Source organism: Callorhinus ursinus, unplaced genomic scaffold (genome assembly GCF_003265705.2).
Source record: "Callorhinus ursinus isolate GAN/ISIS: 27379988/994484 unplaced genomic scaffold, GSC_fseal_2.0 scaffold59, whole genome shotgun sequence".
In the NCBI taxonomy this organism is placed as follows: Eukaryota; Metazoa; Chordata; class Mammalia; order Carnivora; family Otariidae; genus Callorhinus; species Callorhinus ursinus.
In genome coordinates this window covers 2,887,984-2,914,143 of record NW_027397121.1, presented here as the reverse complement: position 1 = coordinate 2,914,143, position 26,160 = coordinate 2,887,984, and the positions used below count along the sequence as shown (strand labels likewise).

Genomic DNA, 26,160 nt, shown 5'->3' with positions numbered 1-26,160 from the left:
TCTTTCTTTCTTTCTTTCTTTCTTTCTTTCTTTCTTTCTTTCTTTCTCTCTCTCTCTCTCTCTCTCTCTCTCTCTCTTTTTTCTTTTCTCTCTGATCTTCCTTTTCTCTCTTTCTCAGAGATCTTTCTCTCTTTTCTCTTTTTCTTTCTCTCTCTCTCTCCCCCTCCCCCCTTCCTTCCTTCCTTCACAAATAGCTACTTGCTTGTTGTGAAGTAACAGTTTTTGCTTATAGTATTGGTTTTGTCACCTGAATTTCCCCCTTCAGGATTCCCCTTTGCCAGACAGAAGAGTAGCAGACTTGAAACACTCATGTTTAAGGCTCCCTTAAGAAGTCTGCAAACCTGAAAGGCTTGTTTCCCTTAAAGATTTCGTCAGGCACCTAGGAGATTATACAGTTACTGATATTCAGACTAGGTTTTGAAGCAACATTATCACTCTCCCGGCTCTCTGTGAATGCAGATTTTTGTTTTACGTTCTTATTAAATGAAGTGCTCTGTACTTTGCTATGGAAGTAAAGGTCACAGTGAACAACTACATTTCACACGGCTTTAGCCCTTTGCAGTTGTCATATTTTTCTCTCCCACAGATATAGGTAATGGGTGACACTGTGCCGAATCTAAACTAAATCTAAGCTTTATTATGACAGACGTGTTTGGCTGAAAAAATCATATTATAATAGGGCCATTTATTTGGGTGTGTTAGAAGAGGTTATTTTAACATTGTATTTTAGGTGTGTTTGTGAACTTCTCCTAAAATTCAGAGCTGTCAGTGCCAAAAATGAATACATGTAACTTCCATTTTCTGTTCATGTGCTCTGTGATTTCATAAACCATTGCACTTTTTGATCTATCAAAAGGACAATTTTTTAGATTTAATAAATCAATAGGATGCCATCTTTGTAAGGATCTTTTTAAATTCCAAAATATCTACACTTTTCTACATAATTCAAATCATGACATTTTCAGCTATTATTTTTGCAAAGAGAGGTCCCATTAGCAGGACCTGTTAGTGGTCACTTTTGTAAAACAAGAAGGTTGGACTCAGATACCTTCCATTCAGTGTCACTATGGGCGCATTGCCAGCCGTGGTCCAGCAACCTGTAGGAGAGGCTCAGACACGGAACAAGGAAGAAGGGTCCTGCGTTCAAAATTCTTTTTAAATGTCCATAGGGCAATACCTTTGGCCTAAATAGAAGCCTTTTTCCATTTTCTCTGAAGCTCCTTACAAAGAACATTGCACAAGTCACCTCCCTTTCCGAGGAAGGCATTGCAGCCTTTCAGTTGCTGATGCAAGCCAAGATTTATGAGCGTGCTCTTGGTAGCTGAACTATCTCAAAAATAAAAGCTCTTCTTTTTTTTTTAATTTTTTAAGATTTTATTATGTTAATCACCATACATTACATCATTAGTTTTTGACGTAGTGTTCCATGATTCATTGTTTGCGTATAACACCCAGTGCTCCATTCAGTATGTGCCCTCTTTAATACCCATCACCAGGCTAACCCATCCCCCCACCCCCTCCCCTCTAGAACCCTCAGTTTGTTTCTCAGAGTCCATCATCTCTCATGGTTCGTCTCCCCCTCCGATTTCCCCCCCTTCATTTTTCCCTTGCTGCTGCTTTTTTTTTTTTTTAACATGTATTATTTGTTTCAAAGGTACAGGTCTGTGATTCAATAGTCTTATACAATTCACAGCGCTCACCATAGCACATACCCTCCCCAGTGTCTATCACCCAGCCACCCCATCCCTCCCATCCCCGCACCACTCCAGCAACAAAATAAAAGCTCTTCTAATGCTAGGTGCTTTCTCCATTAATGTTGTTAGGAGATTCATGCTCATGTTGATGGTAAAATGCAAATCTAGAAATCTGTGTTGGGCGTTAGCTATGCCTGTAAATAGTCAGAATTGAAGCCTGAATTGAGGAAGTGACAGCTCCTGATTTCATATCCATATTAAATATGCCTTATCACAGAGAGAAACAAGTATCTAAAAATAGAACTGTTAGCCAGGTGATATTTTGGCCTCTCAAAAAAGGGTTCTAATTTTGATCCCTAAGATGGTGGTGTCTTAGAATTTCAGTGTTAATTGCTATTGGACTTTATCACATTTTGGAATTTTGATATCGGGTGCTATTGATTGATTGATTGATTGATTGAAGCTCTGTTTTAGTTACAAAGGTCTGGGTGAGAAATCATATCTGAAAAACTGAAATCAAACATTTAATGGCTCAGAATTTTTTTAATTCCTTGAAACATGTTTTTACTTTCTATATAAGTAGTAGAAACAGAATGTCCTGGGTTGAAATTATGACTGTAGAGTTTACTCCACTACCCCTTGCCTTTCTTTATTTACCCAAATATTTAATATTTTGTTGAGAATGGCTGTCATTAATGCTGTCACATCCAGTTGGTCTCTGCAAGACCAGAATAAGCCAATTGGCATGTGAAGAAAGTATGGAGAAATTGGAAATTATATAAATCTTTAGGTTCATTGTTTTGTTCTATACCAGTGGTTCTCAACGTGTGGTCTGACGACCTACAGAGGTCCCCCAGACCCATTCAAGGGTCCATAAGGTCCTTCCTTTTCCAACTATGTATCTGTGGAAAGGTAGATTTTCTTGGTGGTCCTCACTTAAAATTGCATGCACATATGGATGTGAAAAGTCAGATATTCTTCCTTTAAAACAGGCAGCTCTCATAATTTTCTTAAAAATTGTGTAGTTTCTTTTTATAAAACAGTATGTTTTTATGTAGACATGTAGTTATTTTTATGAATTTTAAATGAAGTTATATTTTTAAATTTTTTCAGCTTTAATTTCAGATCAGGTGCATATCAGTAGGTATATCCCACATAAACAGATGCTCGTTAGTGTCCTTAATAATTTTTAAGTACAAAAAGATCCCAAGGGGGTGCCTGGGTGGCTCAGTTGGTTGAGCATCTGACTCTTGATTTTGGTTGGGTCATGGTCTCCCCTTCCTAGAATTGAGCCCCGCATGGGGCTCTGTACTGAGTGCAGAGTCTGCTTGTCCCTCTCCTTCTGCTTCTGCCCTTCCCCCACTCCCATGCTCCCTTTCTCTCTCTATCTCTAAAGTAAAATTGCTTTTGGGGAAAAAAAGATCCTAAGACCAAAATGTTTGAGAACTGCTGTGCTAGATCAACATGTAACTATGGTGAAAATCAACTATATTTATAATAGTTCCATTCCTTTCTGAATAGTTATGTATGTTCAGTAATTGCTTTTGGCCTGGATCATTTTAATTCAGCAGTGAAAAATACATTTTTGAACACCTAACGTGCTAGATTACTAAAACAAGTAAGACTTTCCTCTTGCCCTTGAGGCTCATTCCATTTAAGGCCATTGGTGGGTCAGGAGAGACTATTTCTTCCAAAACATCCCCTGGCACCAGCAGGGATGTCCTCTTTAACTCCTCTAAGAGGGTCTCTCAGTACTAGGCAAATGGAAAGCATTCCTGATTTCATTTTCTTTTAGTGTTGTTCCATGGGGAAGGTGGTGTGGGAGAGTTTTTAATTTTGTTTCTCTTGAGCAAATAAGGTAATAAACATACTCACACACAAGCATAACACTAACATTTGCAGAGCTGCCCAGCACTATAATTTATTTAGGGGAGCAAGGGTAGAATGGTAATGAAATTTTGTTGAGAAGCCCTTTATGAGCAAAATAGATAGCTACCAATAGCAACTTCTGACCCACTTTGAAAATCCCCTTCTCATGAATCCCTAATTTAGATCTAAATGGTGTGAGAGATCACGCAATAAGTTAGGCTTAGAACTTCTAACAGAGAAATTAACACTTAGATTCTGTAAAAAGCTTTGTAAAGGGTTTAATTTGGAAATTTCATTTGGAGAAATGGGAGGGCTATTATCTGTGCTGAAGATTTTCTGTAAACTTAGATTCCCACTCATATCTTTATGTATCCTTGTTTTTAATCGATGGTGCTTTTCAAACTCAGTTATGTAGACAGATTAGGTGTGTTCTTTCTGATTAAAACAATTCATGAATTGCATGTTTAAGGTGAGGTTGGAGGATCACCTTTTCTGAGGGAGCGGACTTATTTGCTTGCACATTCTGATCTGTTCCTGATATTCATTTCTTACTGTTTATTTTTTACCATTTACTATTTTATGTCTCCATGTGTGTATTGAAGGCTTTGAAGGAAGGAATATTTTGCTACTGAAGAAATACAGATTTTTAAAAAATATTTTATTGATTTGTTTGAGAGAGAGCGGGAGAGAGTGCACAAGCTGGGTGGGGGAGGCAGAGGGAGAAGCAGACCCCCCCCTAAGCCGGGAGCCTGATGCAGGACTCGATCCCAGGACCCTGGAATCATGACCTGAGCCAAAGGTAAATGCTTAACCGACTGAGCCACCCAGGTACCCGGAAATATAGATTCTTTGAATATTTTTAGATAGTTTTACATTCTTAATATGGCCACATGAGGAGACAGTGTAGAATTTATTTTACTATCTCTGTTGCATAGGATTTTTTTTTTTTTTTTTTTTTTTGGTTTTTTTTTTTTTTTTTTTCGTTGCTTCATCAAAAAACTCTTGATAAGATTTTATAAATCTCTTGAGAGGGAGGAGAATTGTACCTCTTGAATCTGCTGTCAGAAATCACCTTTTGAACACTGAGCCTAGAAAAGGAAGATGCTGCATGGTAAACAATGTGCAGATTATGAGAGAATAGAATTGACAAGCTGGTTTAAAAAGGATGATGCATTTCTAATTAGCCCATAGTGCCTTTAGTTGGAAATTAATTAGATACTGTTATGTAAATGTCATGTTAATTAAACAGGAATATAGAAGTGTTATAAATCTGCAAAAGGAATGGCTATTTTTGTGTATTAATGTTTTGCAGTTACCATGAAAGAGCTGATAGAATATTTGTTTGATTATTGAGCTTCTGGCAATTTTTAGCTGACTGACTCCTTGACAGTCCATTTTTCCTAATTTCCTAATCCAGTCTTTTAACACGTGGTATAACTGCAGCCAATGAGGGCTATGGATCCAGGAGCCAAAAATAACCAGTCATCACAGCTGTTTTAAGAAAACCTTTCTGGGTAGATTGTTGATCTCTATTATTTTCAAGGTTAAGGAGAAATACTATTTTTCTGTATTTACTCAGCCTTAGATTTGGAGTGCCTAAGATGATTGCCATCCTAAACGCACCTGCCTCCAAGACTGTGTTCTCTGCTTCCTCCTTGAGTCATAGTCTTCAACCAGTCTATGGGATTGACTACTACAGAGGGGTAGGCTCCCAGGTTTTTTTGACATGCTCAGTAACTCTATAGGAGGCTGATAGAAAATTTGAGAATTCTCCTTCAGCTTGAAATATGAGTGTTGATAGTTAATGGGATACCTTTATTCAGTCCTTCTGGATTTGCAGGTTATAGTGAAGTTAGTATGCAGATATAACCCCTGTCTTCAACTTTACAGGGCTGAAATTAGTACTGTTTCTCCAAGAAAATCCACTACCCTATTAGAAACGCTATAAAGATTTCTTGTTGGGAATACAGCTGAAGAATTTTATTTCATGCCTTTCATGTGGAATTGCAAATGTAATCCATAGTGCTACATTATGTATGACACCTTTAATACAAGAATAGAAACATCCCTAGAAGACAAAATAGTGCATTCAGACTTCTGGTCACAAACCACAAACTACCACAGATATTATTTACTTGCAAATTCCAGGCTCTAAATTGTTGAAACTTAGAAAAAAGTCCTTTGAATGTAACATCAAATGCAAAATGATAATCTGTCATTAAATATCTGCAGATGGTGAAGAAGTTTGAAAAGCGATATTTAATATGCTTTAGCAAAAGAAAGCAAAAAGAACTCATGGTAATTGACTAAAAATTAGTTCAGGTTGGTTAATCTTGATATCATCTGGTTCAGAATCCCCAGAGAGCCTTTCATTAAACAAGGAACTTTAGCTGTGGGTTTTTTTAATATTCAGAAACCCAAAACTTACTTTTCCAAACTCAGTTGCCACTACTATAGGCTAGAGGGTAATGGTGTAAGTAATTCTGTGCTTAGATCTTTTCCTAAGTATGATCACACTGAACACGTAAAACACATGTACATACACATACATCACATTCATTTATAGAACCCAGTTATGAAGAGGCTTCCTTACCTTGCTCTTCAGTTATTAGCTCTGTCTACCCTGCTGTTTGGAAAGAAAAGGGAGAAGGGCCAAAATTAGGAGCAGGGTTTACAGTGACTTATTGGACCATATGCTACCCTTTTCAGGCATTAGAAAGCTCAGTAAAGGAAAGCCAACTCCATTCCTTGATAGAGCAGGTGCCCTGACTTGGACCCTTACTATTAAGTCTCAAAATTATCTTGTTTGCTATAACCACATGGCACCCATGTTATATTTTTATTGTGGACAAAAACTTGAAAAGCTTCCCCTTGAGTGGTCCTTAATTTTCTGTATTCATTTTAACTGAGTTGATTTGTAATTACAGATGGTCCCTGACCTAACAATGGTTCAGTTTAGGAATTTTAGACTTTACGATGGTGCTAAAGCCATATGCATTCAGTAGAAACCATACTTGAAATTTGAATTTGGATCTTTTCCTGGAGAACTTTGAATTTGGATCTTTTCCCAGGCTAACAATATATGGTACAGTACCCTCTCATGATGCTGGGCAGCAGCAGGGAGAACAGCTCCCAGTCAGCTTCACCTTCACAAGGGTAAACAACCATACACTTAGAACCATTCTGTACCCATACAACCATTCTGTTTTTCACCTTCAGTACACTCTTCAATATCAAAACTTCAGTATAAAATAGGCTTTGTGTTAGATGATTTTGCCCAACTGTAGGTTAATGCAGGTGTTCTGAGTACATTTAAGATAAGCTAGGCTAACTGTAATATTCAGTAGGTTAGGTGATTAAATGCATTTCCAACTTTCCATTTTCAACTTATGATGCCTTTATCGTGACATAACCCCATTGTAAGTTAAGGAAGATCTGTAATTGTATAAAGGTAGGTATAATCTCCTGTGATGACTATTTTTATTTGAGAGTATAGGCATTTTGTATGACAGCACAATTAGTGTAGAATATATGTGCAGTGCTCATATGCATCCATTCTGGATTTTAAAGAGTTTCATAGGTTATAGTCTTCCAGACCAAACTTAATTCCAAGCTTTCTGTTTATAATATTGTCCAATTATCAAAGCTGGGATGTATTATCACTGCTAGTTACTCATGCTGTCAATTTGTTTTGGCTCAACTATGGTTCTATTTGTACTTTACTGTAATGTAGTGAATACATTGGATTGGGTTGTTAGTTTAACAAGCTCTCTGGAGAACACTTTCATGATGGTGCATGTTGAGATGTGCTAGGTAGCCTTAAAGTTATTTGCGTATTTGCCAAAACCTACAGAAATTCATTCATTAGGTTTTAAAAAGAATCAACTCTCAACCCACAGATTGAGGTAAAGATTACATTTGTAAAAATGGGTGTGTTAATTCACGAGTCCCAGCTAAATTTCTTCAGGGGTTTTGATTTGACCAATTTCTCCCTTCTCTCATAATTTTATTGGATGAATTATTTTACGTCCCTTTAAAAAAGTATTCTGATAGTTATGCTGTTACTGAATCTTGTGCTCCATGCAGCTCACAGTGTTATGGGTACTTCGTGATCTTGGCCAGATATTGAACTGGGAGTTAAAGAAAATGTTAGAGATTGGAACTGACTGGGCTGTTAATATTTACATTGTGTTCAGCCGGTTTTAAAATGTGTGCTAAAATCACTTCTCTGCCCACCCCCACCTATTGCATCAAAATTTCCAGAGTCTGGGTCTGGGAATCTGTTTTGAAAATGCTCCTTTGAACTTTCTAGATTCTGGAAATGTTCTAATATTTTTATCTGATGGTCGTTAACACAAGTATATATACGTTAAAAGCCTTCAGTGTGTCTCTAAGATTTGTGCACTTCATTCTAGTATTTCATTCTTTCTGTAATACCTCTTTTTAATTTTTTTTTTTTAATCAAGTAAACTACTCCCAATGCAGGGCTTGAACCCATGACCGTGAGATCAAGAGTCATATGCTCTACCGGCTGAGCCAGCCAGGCACCCCTTGTAATACCTCTATTAAAAAAAGGTTTATTATAAAAGACACATTATTCTCCTTATTTCATCAAACAACTCGCAGTGGTTACTTAATAAACACTATTAATTGCCCACTGTTCACACAGTCATGACCCAAGAGTAGATGACAAAGTGGCTGTTGGCTCTTGGGAGCATAAAATCTGGTGATAGAGAAAGTGATGATACATAATATAAAGCTTTATAGTTTATGAAGTCTTTTTGTACAGATGATCTCATCAGCACTGTGGCTTATAGGCAATTTACTATCCCCACTTTTTTGTTAAACTTATCCCGGATTACTCAGCAAGTACGGAGTCATTGCAGGACTTTAAATTAAGTCTTCTATAACAGCCTGTAATTCCCCAGAAATAAGAATGCTTCAGTTAACAACAACAAAAACCAAAATCAAAAACCTCACATGGAGGCAAAAGCAAAAGTGTTTTTATGGAGCTGTAGAAGCCATTATCCAGAGGGTTCTTAATGGATATGGGATTTGTGTCAGATTTTCCTACAGCTCATTGTCACTCCATGTTGCCTATTTTTCATGTCACAGTTGTCCATTTGGACTCTGGAATTTTAGTATGTTAAGTTTTCTCTAGTGATTGTAATGTATGTAGAAAAATTTTTCAACTGAAATGCCTTGCTCTTTTAGCCTTTCTAACTTTGGTTTATTCTTGCCTCATTTTCAAATTCTTCAGAAGTATTTCCAGGAGATGCTGGCCAATGATGAATCTTGTTCTTCCTGATTACATTTAGCATGTGTTACTTGTTCCATATTCTTTGGCACTTGGTCATTTCCCATCCAACTCTTTATTACCGTCATGTATTGTTCTTTATTGTACACAAATTTTGTCTTCCTAAAAGGGTTATAAGCTCCCCGAGCATGAGACTATCCCATGTGGTAGACACATAGTAGGATTTTCTAAGTGCTCCTTGACAGTAACAATACACTTGCTTGGTTTTTCCTTCCTTTTACTGTTTACCCCCTGTCTTCCGCCCACTGAAGTTTGCTGCTGTTATGGCCTTGGTGTAGGAAAGAACGGACTAATGAACTTCTTAGGTGGGATCTCTAGGTTCCTAAACCCATGGATGGTGGTGGCGTAAACTCTAGGAATAGGGCTCAGAGCGCTTTCACCTTTCTTTTCTTTTTAATGGGTAACTTCAGTGATAGAAAGTCTTGTCATAGTTGGCATACAACTTTGCCAAGAAACCATATTTCCCTTTGCTAGTCCTCATCATCTGAGGAGCCTTTCAAAATACTGTAACATTTGCCTGTGTGTTTTATTCCTTTATGATTCATCATCACTGCCCCTCCTAGGGCATGTAGAGAACCATTGGTATTCATGTTTATACAGTAACTTCCTATTTCAGAAGGTAGGGCATGGCCCCCAACATGGGAGGGTTGGAGTATATATCAATATCAACTTAAGAATTTGTTGGTGGTCCTGATTCTGCAGAGTGAAATTACTGCTTTTCAAGCCCTCACCTAGGAACTGACTGTATCTCTTGCATGCTCTTGAATTATGCTTATCCACCAGATCTCTGGGCTCACAAAAATTCCATAAAAGGCCCCTCTTCCTATCATACTCTTATAATTAAGCCAGATACTCTTCCTTGTTCAGTAATACTCTCTTTATATATTAAAATGATCCTTAGTTTTTTGTAAAACAGTGTTTTGTTCCTTAGGGAGTTTCCCCTCTTTAAATAAGGCTAGTTTTGCAATAAATTCAAAGGTGGGGTGACCACTGAGATCAACTTCAGAGGGAGTGCTCCTGCTTATTGCTCTGTGGAAAAACTCATCTCTCTAAACCTACTGGTAATTTCCTGTCACATGGATTAGAATTCTAATTCAAATTTTATCCTCAGCTTCTGAACATTATGAAACTCCATTGTTATTTATGAAAAGCACGTTATGATATAGAAAGAATATGGACCTATAGTCTGAAGAGCTGAACTGAAATAAGGTCCTTAGAATTAACCTTCCACCACCACTAGCACCTCCATCTTTCCCACTGCCCCTCTTCATGCATATTTGCAGGTTGATCCCTGCCTTTTTCGGTTTCTCTTTATCCAAGATAGCAACTTTGGGCATGTAGAAGATATGTCCTGACTGATGTGCCTGCCTTTCTATTTCTAGGTGGGCCATGCACAGACACAGCTCATGTCTCGTTAATCACACCAACCAAAAGATCCTGTGGTACAGGTATGTACATCATTCTTATCTGGATTCATTCTTACCTGGATTCTTCACAGAAATTAGCTACTGGTTTTAACATGGTGTCTTTGCCAGGGTACTGTCTAATTTCTTCCATCAATTGTCAATTGATGTATTATGTGCTAAGTATTGGGAGTGGAGGTGGAGTGACGAGGGGTCAGAGTTGTGCTCTTTGAGGTCAGATGGACATTAAAATTTACCTACTTCCTAATGTTTGAAGAATATTATTAAGACATGAAACATACAGAAAATACAGATAATTGCCTAGTTTCTGGCATGTGTCTAATTTGTCTAAGTCTTGGACCTACTACAAAAACATTACTTAAATAATGGAGCTGGAGAGTGAAAGAAGTTTTGTAGTACAGATAATGTATATTTTAACTTGACAATTATAGTATCCTAATAGTTTTAGAAAATATTTTCTCCCCTTCATCTTAAAGCCATGAGGTATGCTGAAATCATTCTTTTTAGATGCATGGAATCCCAAAAACATCTTTGTGCATCTGTGACATTTTTATTAAACATGAAGTCATGAATCTTGTAGCTTTCTAAAGAGCAGTCGTAATACCCATTGCTCCCTTAGTCTGTAGCTTAATTTATTTTAAACAATATTTGCCTTTTCTAATAATGCTGCCTGCTATTTAAAATATCTTAAAGATTATATTTGGAAGAGTCAAAGTAATTATATTGTTTTTCTAAAGGTCACAGTTAGAGTCTTTTTCACAACTTAAAAAGTCCTTTTAACTCCCCAGCAGAAATAGCACAAACTATTTCTGTGTACAAAGTTAAACTAAAGCGTCAGTCCCTTTAATGATCGTAGTTTTGATGTTAAACCTGAAACAGGTCCGTCCTTGCACAGTTTCAGAGTAATGTCCAGGCATTGAACTCTAAAGGAATTTAATTTTACTCTTCTACACCAGTTTTGAGGCAAGAGGTGTATGAGATTGTCCTGGCATGCTCTCATCCCTCCTGTGCCCAATACCCGAGCTCCCCTGGGTAGTTCCTGGTTGAGGTAGAAGAGAACTGTGCCCTGGGTTAAGGCCATCCTGACTGGCCCGTGGGAAGCCAGCTTCCTACACCCACTCCAGGCAGAAGCTTGAACACACTCAGAGCCCTTTGATTTCAGGCCCAGCACTTCACATGCACAGTATACTTTAGTCCTTCTTCTTTCCTTTCTTTCAGTCTTGGCTCTCAGGGCAGAATTTACCATTGGCACTACCAACGTGTTGAGGTAGTTAAGGAGTGGGCCTCGTATACATTGGGTCATCCTGAGAGATTTAGAAAGGAGGCTTATGTGCTCAGCGTAGACACTGATATTAGTAGGAACCCTTCCTGAATATCATGTGCTTTTGTCCTTCATTTTCTAGGCAGATCTCTTTCCTCTCTTTTGCTCCCATACGATTTTGTTTATCTAAAAATAGTAATGGCATTTATTGCATGCTTACTACATTACCAGACACCATTCAATATGTTTTACATACATGCCCACATAATCTTCAGAACGGTTCTGCAAGATAATTATTCCTCTTTTATAGATGACAAAAATAGGCACTCAGAAAGTTAAGTATATTTTCTGGGGTGGTGATATTCCTAGTAAGTAATAGAGTCAGGACTTGAACACAGATGTTTTATTCTTTTATTAAGTTTTTAAATTTAATTTCCAGTATAGTTAACATAGAATGTTAATTTGTTTCAGGTGTACAATATAGCAATTCAACAATTCTCTACATTACTCAGTGCTCATCAAGCTAAGTGTGATCTTAATCCTCATCACCTATTTCACCCATACCCCTGCCCACCTCCCCTCTGGTCACTATCAGTTTGTTGGATACAGATCTCTCAGATGCTAAAGTCTGTGTTGTTTTCCACTACATAATCTTTCTGCTTATTGCATTTTATTGTAATTACTTATACACCCAGCCAGACAGTGGAAAAACATATCATTGGTGAAGTATGGAGAAAGAGAAATAAGATTTTGAAACACTGCACATTGTGAAGTAGTTTTAAAAATGTGAGTTCTAGAAACAGATCTGATGTCAGATCCTAGCCTAGCCACTTACAAAATGTGATTTTGAGTAAATAAGTTAACATCTCAAAATGTGTTCTTCATCTGAAAAATGGGATGATAAATCTATCTCATAGGTTTGATGTAAGAAATAATATACATAAAGCTCACATAATAGATCTTTAATAATGGGAGCTGCTATCATACTATAATCGCTAAAGATTATATGTGATGTTGATGGTATTGATATCACATTAATGTTATTTCAGGCAGAAAGAAGAGTAGATAGAAGTTTACAGAATGGATTGCCATATCTGGTTTCATTTTTTTTTTTTTTAAGATTTTATTTATTTGACAGAGAGAGACAGTGAGAGAGGAAACACAAGCAGGGGGAGTGGGAGAGGGAGAAACAGGCTCTCTGCTGAGCAGGGAGCCCAATGTGGGGCTCGATCCCAGGACCCCAGGATCATGACCTGAGCCGAAGGCAGACACTTAACAACTGAGCCATCCAGGCGCCCCTACCATATCTAGTTTCATTAATTGATTTCGTTGATCACATTTTTTGTTGCATGTCAGTACTATATTAGGAACTGAGGTTAATATGCACATGATAAGGGAGGCATTGAGTTCTCAGTCACACATTCCCAGGCCTCCTTTTAGGTGAATATAATACCTCTTAACTAGAAAGAGATTGAGAATTTCTGGCTTGGAAGGAAATTAATGCAATGTGCAGTTCACTCCCAAAAAGCCTGAAGGAAAGTTGAGATTTCTTAGCATGGACATTAAAGGCCATCAAGTTCAGCCTGCTACACTTCTTTTCAAGAAGCCTGCCTGTGCCCCCTCAGGCTCCTTGAACTAGCCATATGGCTTCTGCCTTACACAACGGCCCTGACTCTAGAGGACAGAGCTTCCTGATTTTCAGAGGTAAATTAAGTGATTTGCCTTAAGAATGACGGGTTGACTGTCTTTGTTTCCATCTTTCTGTCCTGGAATGAGAAGGTTGCCCATTATGGGGATCCTGGGCATTTTTTTATGAATCACCACCAGTTACTTATTGTTGTGTTGCCGGAGTGTCTTGTATTCTTTATGTCTAGTCTTGAAGAGTAGTACTCAGTGCCTCTAACACTTGCCCTGTGGTGCTTCTGCCACAGTGGATACAACAGTAGTTCTCCTAAAGATCTCTCAGACAGGCTTTAGACATAGATGATCAGTGAGTAATTACCTTACAACCACATGTTACTTCTCATGAGCTGTAGAGTGAGACCCTCTGAATTAGACTACACCAACTCTTCCCAACCAATCTATCCATACAAGTTTGGACCTAAAGCAGCCTCTAGCATAATAATGATGTTATAGGGGCACCTGGGTGGTGGCTCAGTTGGTTAAGTGTCTGACTCCTGATTTTGGCTCAGGTTATGATCTCAGGGTCGTGAGATCAAGCCCCACTTTGGGCTCCGTGCTGGGCGTGGAGTCTGCTTAAGATTCTTTCTCTCCCTCTCCCACTCCTCTACCCCGCCTCCACCCTCCCTCTCTAAAGATAATAATAATGACAGTAATGATGATGACATTATATTAGAAAAAGGATACTTAGGGCATACAATATATAGTCTGTGAGGTATGGGGAAAAAATAGTAAAAGCTCTTCATCTCAGCCTTTTAAAATTTCTGTTTTCCAGATTCAGTTCATAATTATATATTAGTCTATGCACATAGTTTAAAACCAGCAAGTACACATAGAAATATATATAATATTAAAGGTACATAGTCGAATATCTTAGAAACGTGTACACTCAGAAAAGGTAAGTGACCTCTTCAGTAAATAGGTCATTTTCTTTTTAGTACTTTGACAATTAGATAGGAAGATTAGCATTAAACTCATTATTATATGGCTTTAATACGTCAAGGCCTGAATGTAAGCCTGAGTGGTTATGTCTCTATTTTTCAAGTGACGACTTTTTGATCAGAGGGTATTGTAATTTAGAAGCATGGACAGCAGTATAGTGTGGTTGGTCTATAACCATCAAAATGAGAGTGGGAACTCTTTTTAAGAAATTGCTTTGTGAGAACTATGAGTCTAAGAAGCAGTTGTAAAAAGGAGCGGTAGTGGCAAATGAAAGATCAGTTTGTATTTGTGAGCTAGGTGAGAGGCTTTTCTTTAGATGCTGGCTTTTAGCCACATAGCACTATTAACATTTAAACTCTTTGTAATCTTTAGATGGGGGAAAAAAGAACGCACTGTGATCATTGTGGTATTTAAGCAGAGAAAAATGAAGTGAGAATTGGGAAGTGCTGCCAGGTCCCAGGTTGCTTTTGGTTAGAATGTGAGAGTTAAAGCATTTCATACCTTCAGATTACTAGAGAGAGCTTACTTTTCTTCCAAGAGCTCAGAATGTTTTGCACATGTTCCCTTGTTAATTCTCACAACATTCCTGCCAAGAATGAGTATATTGTGAAAGAAAGAGTTCACTTTCCTTGGCAACAGACCACCAGAAGATTCCCTTTTGTCCTTCATCTTTTTTTATACACCTTAAGCCAAAATGTTGTAATCTGAGCTATGGTCATCTCCTTCAGACAACTTTATTTCGAAGATATTTGGATATTTAGGTGAATATCTATATGAGGTCATATTTTTATGTTTAAAGTGCCTTGTGGGACAGGACGAAAGTTTGTTGCCTTTTCATAGGATTTCTTGTTTAAAGACCTATAACTTTTTCTTCATAAGACTTTTTGACAGAGAGTTACAGCAAAAGAAATAAGTTGTTTTGTGTTTCATTTATTGGAGCTTGCTATTGTTGAACCTTAAATTGTAAGCTGTAATTGACAGAACCATGTCTTCTCTGAAATTTTTTTTGGAGAAATAGTCTCTTTCCACTAGGATCCTTGAACAGTGACTAACTGAAGGACCCTGCTTCTAAGTGGGGCATTAACCAACTCTTTGCTCTAGGCCCTACCTTGAATATATGAAGGGATAGACTTTTTAGCATATGAAAAAAGGAAATTGCTTCTTTCCTAGTTCACTACTCTTATGTACCTTTATTTTGTTTTTTCATTTTATAGTCCCTTTAAAAAAAAAAGATTTTATTTATTTGAGAGAGGGAGAAAACACAAGCAGGGGAAGCAGCAGAGGAAGAGGGAGAAGCAGACTCCCTGCTGAGCAGGGAGCCTGACATAGGGCTCCATCCCAGGACTTTGGGATTATGACCTGAGCTGAAGGCAGATGGTGAACCACTCAACCACTCAACCGACTGAATCACCCAGGCGCCCCTATTATAGTCCCTTTATTAAGTTAAAATAAGGGAAAAAAGTCATAGGCAAGTTTACAGACTTGATGATACTGTCAACAACCTTTTGGTTTACCATATCTGTATTCACTTTTACTCTTCTTCCAGCAAATATGTTGAGTAAATAATATTTTCTCTGATACAATTGAAAAAATGATGGTTTTTAAATGCTGTGTATATGTTTAAAAATGTGATTATAATTAGTAGAATAGCAAGTAAAATAACCATTTGTGGGACCATAAGGGAGCTGTAGTATTGCCTGAGATGGAAGCAGATGGGACTAGAAACTGTCCCATTAAACATCAAGGCAGGTTTTTTTTTTTTTTTTAAAGATTTTATTTATTTATTTGAGAGAGAGAGAATGAGAGATAGAGAGCAAGAGAGGGAAGTGGGTCAGAGGGAGAAGCAGGCTCCCTGCTGAGCAGGGAGCCCGATGCGGGACTCGATCCCGGGACTCCAGGATCATGACCTGAGCCGAAGGCAGTCGCTTAACCAACTGAGCCACCCAGGCGCCCTCAAGGCAGGTTTTTGAGAAAGTATCATCAGTTCCACTCTAAGAAGCATGTTAATTCCTTTTAACTGTATATCCCTTGTGTGCTTTCTTTTAAAACTTTTCTTTTTTCTTTATTCTTTTTTCCTTTCCTTTTCTTTCCTTTCCTTTTCTTTTCTTTTCGAAAGCTCATGTTGATCCTTTGGAGTTACTTTTTTTTTTTAGTGTGATGAACAGTGACATGAACTAGATACCTTTGTATTGTTCATTGTTTCCCTTTTTCCCCCCAAACATTTTCTTGACTTCTCTCAGACAAACTGCTTGTGATATTGTCTCTTCTTACAAAGACAAGGGAAGAGACCACCTTTCACCTGGGAGTTACAGAGAAGATTGATGTGCTGAACACTTTCCACGTCCGTGTTCAGAAGCCAGTTAAAGGGAAATGTTTCATTGTTATATTACCAAGAGGTTTATATAAGATCTTTTAAATGGATTCAGAAGCTAAAGGGTGGTAGTGTTAAATCAGAGGTGGCCCTGTAAATCTGAGAAATACCTACAGTTGTGTGTTTTATCTCCTGGAAGAGTCAGTATTCATGGAAACACCTCAACCAGCTGTATGGATCGATATTACATACTGTTAGGTGACCCTTCTGTAAAGGATGCTTGGGAGCTTTAAAGAGATGTGGCTTCGGGTATGAGTTCAAGTGTAATTCAGTTCTCTGTTTCATTCTTTCTCCTTGGTCCTTCAGGTATAGCTTTTCCCTCAGGTCTGCAGTATCAGCATTTGAGACAGAAAATTAGAAATTTGACCTACTTATGTAATATGCAAGTTCCCATCAGGAGACTATTAGGGAAGATACAAACCTTTCATTTTTTATTAGCATTTAATGTAACCATTGAAGAAAGATCAAAACAGTAAATCTGTCATGGCAAAGAAAAAAGGATTAAAAAAATGTTTTACCTTGTGCACTCATCATCTTGGGTCCTAAAACAGGACAAAATGGATACCAAATATTTGGCAAGATTGCAAACATTTCTCTAGTCTAAAAGGTCTGCGTTTCTTTGTTTTACCATAGGAAACAAGCCAGAGGTTATCATGGTATGCCTTAGATAGTGTGTGGTTTTTGGCAAGTAGGTGGATAACTGGAGAAAGGAAATAACCTGCTAAATGCTTTTTCTTGTGTTGGCTTTTATTTTCTGTAAAGACATTCATCTGCCTGACTTGTTGCTTATATTAAAGAATAGAATGAAGTAGTGAGGCACTGTATAAATAGATTTAATATGATTTGATAGTCAATATGTAAATAATAGCAGGTGATTTTTAAAGTACCTCACATGATGTATAGATTTCAGAAAAGGTTGGGGAGAGCTTACCTGTACCTGTAAGTGAGAGTTTGGTCCCATTGCCGCCCATTGATGTGGTTGCATTATAGGCCAGCTAGACATGTAATGATGTGTAAGTTTGCTGCACTTGAAGCCAGAGGCTTGTTTTAGAGGACTTGAGTTTTGCACATAAGAGGCAGTAGCTCCTCCTCTGAAAAAAGGCTGACCTAAGTGAATATCAAGCCTGGGCGCCAGTCTTATCAAGAGGCATTTTTGCACTTTGATGGATCAAAATACACTCCAGTATTAAAAGGAAAAGGAAGTGTGATGAGGCTTGCTGCTGTTTTGGAGATGTATATATGAGAAGCCTGGGCTTTGGTGCTGAGCTACTCGTGGTCCACATGCTTTGTGCAAATTCAGTTTGCTTACATCCTTGAATGCAGTTACAACTGGTGTGTAGGGGGGGATGTGGGGTTTTTTTTTTTTTCCATTTATGGTCATTTATTTTACTTTATCATATCTTGCACTCTTCTGAAGGAGAAAAGCCTTGAACTTCTATTAATTAGCTGCTCTATTGCTCTACTGGGGCAAAATACCAGAGCCAACACTATTTGAAAAGGATATCAAGGGAATTTAATACTGCTCTCCTCCTTTGAAACTTCTGGGTTTTGGGGCAGGGTGGATGTGGGGTTGCTTTAGGTGCCGCTCCATAGCACATATGTGCCTGTTAGAGGGCAGCATGTTAGGAACATAGCTTTCCCGGAGCAGTCTTACCAGAAGGAGCATGATAGAGCAGCCACAGAGCTGCATTATAAATCATCTGAGCCTTGCAATGATACTGCCCATTAAGGAGACTTTTTTTTTCACCCTACTCAGTTCCTGGCTGTACTAATAGAACAGCACATCAAGCAAGGCTGTAAATAAAAGTTATTACCTAATAGGTGGGTACCGAAGTGGAACGGACAGAGCTGAGGCATGGAGGCCTTATTACTGCTCATCAGCAATTATAAACAGGATAAAGTGTCTGGGACTTGCGCTGATGCAGCGAGGCTAATAGAGGCTGGGAATGACACTCGCTGTGATAGGATGATGTATGCTGATGGGTTTTTACTGCCTCATCGTGCTGCTTGCTTCCAAGACAAGTCGTGTTACCCGTTTTCCTGCTTGCTCATCTATCTGAAGAGACAGTCCCATTGCCTGTTCTGCCACCAGGTGGGCTGGCGTTTATTCCTCATACTTGCGTCTGTTTCTAAGGCACTCCCCTTGTGAAGAGTCTTAAATATTTCATAATCACGGCCGATTAAAGCTGTAATCTTATTGTATTGCCTGCTGTCATGGTTATAGATCACACCTTCAGAAGTGGTTGCTTATGTGTAACATAGGACCAGCTGAGACACTCTAGTCAGTCAGCCAGTCCAGTACTTTATTAAAAGACCACTTTGACAGAGTCCTGTAGTAAATTCTGTAGGAACATGCTAAAGAACTGATAAGCATGTGTCTTGCCCCTGGCAGCTTATGCCATAAAGAGACAGAAAAAGTCCAGAAGCATAAATACAACTAATTCCAGCCTTAGAGAGCAAGAAACGTAGCTAAGGTTTATTTTTTAAAGTGAAGACAGGGAAGATAAATTATGCTAATTGCTACAAAAAATAGCATACTAATGTGTTGTTTTTTTTTTTTTAAGAATTATCTTCCTGATGAAATGCTAAAGTTTAGTTCCTTAGAGTCACTAGGAATGATAAGAGGACCCTGGATTGTGGAGGCAAAGTCTAGCAGTAGGATTTTACCGTCTAGTGAATGGAAATCTGCAGGTGTGACTTGGCAGTGCTTTTGTGTAGCAGATAAGCACCTGATACTTGGGAAAATTGAGATACAGCTGTGTTCAACTTTAATCACTCACCTTCACTAAATCACAGTAATTAGACCTTTGAGATAGGAGAAATCTGTAGCACAGTCACAGAGGAATGCTTTGAAAAGGGCTTACCAGTTTGATCCAGGAGTTTATGAGCATTCTGGTAGTTGAGTTGTCATTTGTGCCTTTAAATGAATACACCTCTTTATGCATTACCTTCAAACTAACTTACCAGGAGATGTCCTGCTGTTGGAAAAATTGTGATATTTCTATGGAGTTCTTTGATGCCTTAAATTATGCATAGGTGTGCCTCATTTTAAAGAAGCTTGATATATGATAATCTCAATATTACAAACCAGATAAACTAAGAATTAATGTTATGAGAGTCCTTCAGTCTGTAAAATTCTTGTTATTGTGCTAATGTGGATAAGTTTTCCCTTTTGCATATAAAGTAATAATTTGACTTATTGATTCCTGCTTATCCCTTTTTTTCAGAGTGTTTTGTGGGTAGTGGACAGTGGAATGGAGAAAGAGAGATAAATTGGAGAAAAATGTTTTTAAATAATGATAGGATTTAATAGCTGATTAGAGTTGGCTGAAGAAAGAATGTGAAGTTGAAAAACTGGGGAACTGAGAGAAGAAAGATACGGCTGATGGCAGGGCAAGAGTGGGAAGAAAAACTGGTTGAAAGTATTTCTTATAGATAGTCTGGTCTAGAAGTCATGAATCTAGAAGCAATGATTAAGGGTGTGAAAGTGGATAAGGGAATGAACACAGAAGAACAAGGGGCTGCTAAGGACTGTACTTGGGGGGATGGGAGAGAGAAAAAGAAACCAGCGAGTTAGGGAACCTAAAGAAAGGAGAAAGCTCCATACGGGATTATGAAAGAGGTACGAGAATAGGGGCTGAGGAGGTCCGAGGACTGAGGAAATTGTTGCCTGTAGCTATTAGAGTATCATCAGGAAACCTGGAAGGAGTTAGTGTGCTGTGGTGGGAAACCAGAGCCTATGACAGGTCCTTAAAGAGGGGTTTGATAACCAGGAAATAAGGGCATGACACAGAAGTCATTCAGTGAAAGAGTTAGGGAAAAAACAGTAAGTAGTGGTGGTTGGAGGAGAAATGGAGTTAGACATTTCTTGACGTGGAGGTATTGAAGATAGGGAAATATTTTGCCCTTGTTAAGATACAAAGGAAAGGATGATCCGGCTGTCCCACCACTGGGTATTTACCCAAAAAATGCAAGAACACTAATTCAGAGGGATATATGCACCCCTATATTTATTGCGGCATTATTTACAATAGCCAAATTATGGAAGTAACCCATGTGTCCATCGATTGATGAATGGATAAAGATGTGGAGTGTGTGTGTATACACATGCATATAATGAAATATTATTCATCCATAAAAAAGAATGAGATCTTGCCATTTGCAACGACGTGGTTGGAGCTAGAGAGTATAATGCTAAGAGAAATACATCAGTCAGAGAGAATCCAGACCATATGATTTCACTCGTACATGGAGTTTAAGAAACAAAATGACCAAGCAAAGGGGAAAAATGAAAGAGAGACAAAGACAAATCAAGAAACAGACTCTTAACTCTAGAGAACAAACTGATGGTTACCAGAGGGGAGGGGGGTTGATGATAGGGATCAAGGAGTATTCTTGTTGTGATGAACACAGGGTGATGTCTGAAACTGTTGAATCACTATAATATACATCTGAAACTAATAATAATACTGTGTGTTAACTAACTGGAATTAAAGTAAAAACTTTAAAAAAAAAGATACAAAGGAAAGGTACATGGAAAGAGAAAAGAATAGAAAATGTTACAGGAGAAATAAAAGAGATAGACAAGCAAGATTACTTAGAGGCAGAAAGCCAGGAGCATTAGTTGCCTCCAAGAGTATAAGGAAGGAGATACAGATATAGATAAAGCGGTGTTCTTTTTAATGTGCAGGTAGCTTGGGCACGCTCTCATCCCCTAGGTTTCCTGAGAACCACAGCTTTCTCTTCGAAGCTACCCTTTCCTTTTGTCTTCCACTGGTGACTAAATCATAAATCACAGTCCTGACTTTGTTTCAGATAACTTTTAGTTTGAGAGGACTAAACATTTTTTCTTCTGACCCCTCCCCAGACCCAAATGAAATAAAAGCACAAAAATAACATGGAGACTGAACCATATAATATATGGAATAAATACAGTTGTGTGTGTTTAACATAATCAACACTATATAAAAATACACAATATAATAATACTATAAGAACCATAATTGTGTGTGTTTAACATAATCAACAAAAGATTTTTAAAAATTTTTTTCAACAAAAGATTTTAAACACATTTCTAAACATTGTAATGGGAATGGGTTGAGGCTGAAACTTGGTGACTGCAGGGGTGGCAGCCACTGCTTGCACAGAAAGCCATGAGAAGCAGGGCAGAAAACGGGGGTCCACTGAAGGTGTATTTGTAGGAGGAGGAAGGAAGGAAGGATAGAGGTCGGTGGGCTCTAGAGGCAGACTATATGGATTCCCCTCCCAGTTTCCCAGCCACGTAAGAGGAAGAACTGTTGGACCGCTCTTTGAGCCTTGATTTTCTCTGTAAAATGACAGGTCTAACTGTAGAGTTCTGAAGGAAATGAGATCCTGCATTTAAAGCACCTCACATAGTGCCTGATAAATGTTCAGTAGGTAGTAGAGATGTGAACAGAAGGTACCTGATGATGAAGGAGAGTGAGGAGAAACTTGAAGGAGTATAGAGGAACGTGAGAAAGAACTTCCAGCTCCAGTAGTCTGGTTGGAAAAAGACCTGGAATCAGAGACTGGTGATGAGGCCCCCGAGGCCAATCAGATTGGAGAGCGGAGGTCAGTGAAGTCAAGGGAGATGGGGAGAGCTGTTAGCAGTCTTTATTGAACACATGAGGGTTGTGAATGACAGGAAGCCCCAGAAAACTCTTTCTTAAGAAAACTGGACATCAGAACTGGGAAAATCAAACTTCTTTTTTGTTTTGTTTTGTTTCTGGGCCTAGTTTTAAAAAGTAAAATTTTACTTTTGTGTGTATTTGTAGAAAGAGATTTCATGAGCTTGACTTCCAAAACAAAACAAAAAAACCCTTATATCCTGAACTCTTCTCTAAGCTTTTATATTATAATTGAGAACTCCTCTTCTTTCTGGGGCAAATCACAGTTTAGGAGCCACTGAAGGTTGATAGTTTTCTTGTGGTTAAAATCTTGATAAAAAGGCTGGCTATTGCTTTCAAACCAACAACATGAAAGAACTTTAGCCAATAAATTCAGTTCTTTATGATTAAAAATCAGACAGTTTAACCTTGGAAACATTTTTGTCACAAGGAACTTCATATTTTGATTAGTTATCTGAACAACCAAGTGCCTCTGTGGGCTCAGTTAACCAGTCTCCCACTATATAATTATTTTTAGTGCATACACACACTCTACTATAAAAGCTTCTTTGGCCTTGTGCTCCCTGCCGTTCTGAATTCTCTGTTTCATTACCAGTATACACCCACAGAGTTTCAGAAAGCCATTCCCAAATAGTAGAACCACAGCTCTGAATTTTAAATAAACCACATCTCTGTTAGCTCAGTGGATAGGGGAATTAGTTACATGCTATGCATTGCCCGCATCCATCTACCCCATCAAAATGTATTAAAAATGTATACACATCTAAGCAAGAAAATGGGGCATTTAACTCAGACTGTGTTAATTTTTCTGTTATTTTAGCAAGGAATAAAGAAAGAGAATACAGCAGACAGCCTTTAAGATTTTTACCTTGAATGTAAATACTTTTTGAATCCCCAAAAAGTTTATTAATAGCCTACTGTTGACCAGATGTTGACCAGTATTTACTTGAAAAAATATATTGGGAACTGCTTTTTTGTAAGAGAATGTTGAACAACTCTTTTCCAAAGATGTTATTGTATTACAACTTGAATTATATGGCCAAATATGCAGGGTGGCTTTTAAAAGAAAGGTGGCCTGGGGAGGGAATTTGTGTAGTACTGATTTGAATGGGAGGTGTTAGCTGCAGCAAAGTCTGTTTTCCAGCTTGGCATTAATTGATAGTTCCTGTAACTGACAAGGATTCAGATACACTTTTTCTTTGGCCTCCTGTTGATAAATCCATTTCTAGAAGATTAAAATCACATCTTAAGGTCTTGGTCATTGTCTTTCCTGGAACAGCAGTTGCAGTATTTGATGCAATTAAAAATGGGTCCTTACTGGATTGGAAGAAGTATAGACTAAGAGAGTGACATGTAAAAAAGTCTGTGACTAATCATTAAAGTGTACTTACAGATAAGTGTTGACCTCACTACAAACCTGGAGAAGCATGAGCGTTGACCTTACTGTTGATTACTTGCTACAACTATCTTGTCATGCACTTTCCCATCAGTCCCAAGTAATGTCAACATTTCTGGGAAAGAATTCAGCAAGCACTTTAGCCAATCATCTGCAAGTATGGCTACCCTGGAATATAATTTTTTAAACACAATTTCAGATTTACAGAAAAGTTAACAAGACGATTACATCAAATTCTCACTTTACCCACCCCCACCTCCTATCCCCCACCCCCAGTTCACTGGCTTTTTTTACTACCCCCCCAATGACTCTGTGTGTGTGTGTGTGTGTGTGTGTGTGTGTGTGTGTGTGAAATCCATATCCCTAACTATTTCAGTAAGTTGCCTTTGTTATACTAAAAATTTCAGTGTGCAATTCTTAAAATCAAGGTTTTATCTTAGATAGCCACAGTACAATTCACAAAGTTGTGAAGTAAACATTGATATTATAATACATATTTGATTTTCTAGTATGGTGGTTCACAGCATGGATGTTATGGTAAATAATTATTTTAATGAAGAGTGCTGATGAGCAAATCCATTGAATTGAGGTTAAAATGTTAGGCACTTTTCATAATAATTTTATGCAGAATTCTTTGCCTCTAATTTTCCAGCTTGTCTTACAAATGGGATTATTTCTCTTTCCTTCATAAGCCATTTTCTTAAGGCAGCTCTCTTCAACCCTCTGTATACTTGGCAGTACCTGCAGCAGCCCTGACACAACCCTGAGTAATGAATGCCTAATGTATTCATTCAGGAAAATCAGTTAATAGGTAGACAGACAAAGCTTTCTCTGGACAAGCTTTATCATCATATGTTAAGTTCTGACTTTAGGTCCATTTAGTCTCGCTTGAGGAAGAGTAACAATGAGGCACAGAAGTATTTATTCATAAGCTGGAGGATTTACCCTGGGAATAAGGAGTCAAAAGACCAGATCTTGGGTGGAAGAAACAAAGCAATAGGTAGAGAGAGGAGCTGAATTAAGCTGATGCTAAATTAGAAACAAAAACGGTTTAAAAACAAATCAGCTATTTAATTTTAGCTTCTACTTAGTTATGTATTCAAGCTGATTTTTTTTTAAATAGCAAAATATAAATGTTCAAACATTTTTCCCTTACATTAAACCTGGACCACAGGGCACAAGATGACCGTCTCTCGTTGCAAGACTACCATCATTAAGGACTTCGTCCCTGTTACAGAGATACTCTTTGTTGCGTTGTTGTTGTTGAGCACCAATGGAGTGCTAAATGGAGTGCCATTCTGCCCCTGCCCCTGTCCCTGGACGCTTGTGTTATTAGCCAGACAAGCAAAACAGTTGGACATTAAGAACACTCACAGGGAGGGTAGTTAAGCTTCATAGGAGTGAGATGATGGATGTAGGAATATTTGACTTTTTATATGTGTGTTTTTAACAAAAAGCCAAAAATTTGAATTAATGTCTCACTCTTCTTTACCCATTTTCTCACCCTACCCCTATACTCAGTGTTTTTCCATAAAGAACAGCTGTTTTCAGTCTTCTTGGCAAAAGGCTCATGACCGGATCCGGTGTAACCCTTAGGCAAGTCATTCATGCTGTGGAGACCAAGTATTGGGCGGGTTGGGGGTGGGGGGAGTCCATTATTATTTGAAGACTTCTGGACTGTTCCTTCCTTTCAGGCCTCTTCAGATATAATCAATGGCAGAAAGAAATGGCTGTAGTCACATGTACTGTTCAGTTGCTCAGGACAGTTGTATACATTTGAACCTTAAAAAACACGGGGGTCAGGGGCACTACCCCCCCAGTTGAAAATCTGGATGTAACTTTTGAATCTCCAAAAACTTTACTAATAGCCTACTGTTGACCAGATGAAGCTTTACTGAGAAAAGAAACAGTTGATTGATAAGGTATTTTGTATGTTGTATGTATTATATACTATATTCTTACAATAAAGCTAGAGAAAAAAAGTTTTATTGAGAAAATCTTAGGAAGAAAAAGTACATTAACAGTACTATGTGTCCAAAAAACAAAATCTGTATAAGTGGACCCTCTTTAAAGCAGTTTAAATTTGTGTTAAGGGTCAACTGTAGTTTTATAAGGTATAATTTGAAAACCTCTAGGCTTCATGTAACTGCAGAGTAAGTAGAAGTCTTAATCCATATTTTTAGGCAGTTTAACTTCTAAATGAGTATTCTAAGAAACTGAATGAAAATAGTATGCCTATCTTATACATAGTTATAGAAAAATATAGATAATTCATGGATTCTCTCAAATTTCCCTTTGGATAAATGAAAAACTGTGGCTGGTCTTAGTTTTTTGGAAATACTGGAAAAGAGAGAACAGAAGTTCAAGACCAATCTTAGCACTCTGAGAGTCTTAAAACCTTCATGGTCATGGACTGAGGTTTGTGGTCAAAGAACAGAAATTAGGGGACTTTGCATGTGAATTTTGAGAAATATATGTTTGTCTTGGGTTTCTTAATCTTGCTTCTCTCTCTGTCTCACCTTAATAGTGTTACCTTATTCTATACTGATGTTATAAAT

At 38.0% G+C, this 26,160-nt stretch overlaps 1 protein-coding gene across 4 annotated transcripts in view; it reads left to right on the top strand.

Annotated features, from left to right (window-relative positions):
* Window positions 1-26,160, top strand: part of ZFAND3 (zinc finger AN1-type containing 3) — a 329,473-nt gene that overhangs the window by 261,069 nt on the left and 42,244 nt on the right. For all 4 annotated transcript variants that reach the window (XM_025862526.2, XM_073884968.1, XM_073884969.1 and 1 more), the window contains one exon: window positions 10,263-10,328. In XM_025862526.2, coding sequence (XP_025718311.1) covers window positions 10,263-10,328 — 66 coding nt within the window. The remainder of the gene's footprint in view (window positions 1-10,262; window positions 10,329-26,160) is intronic.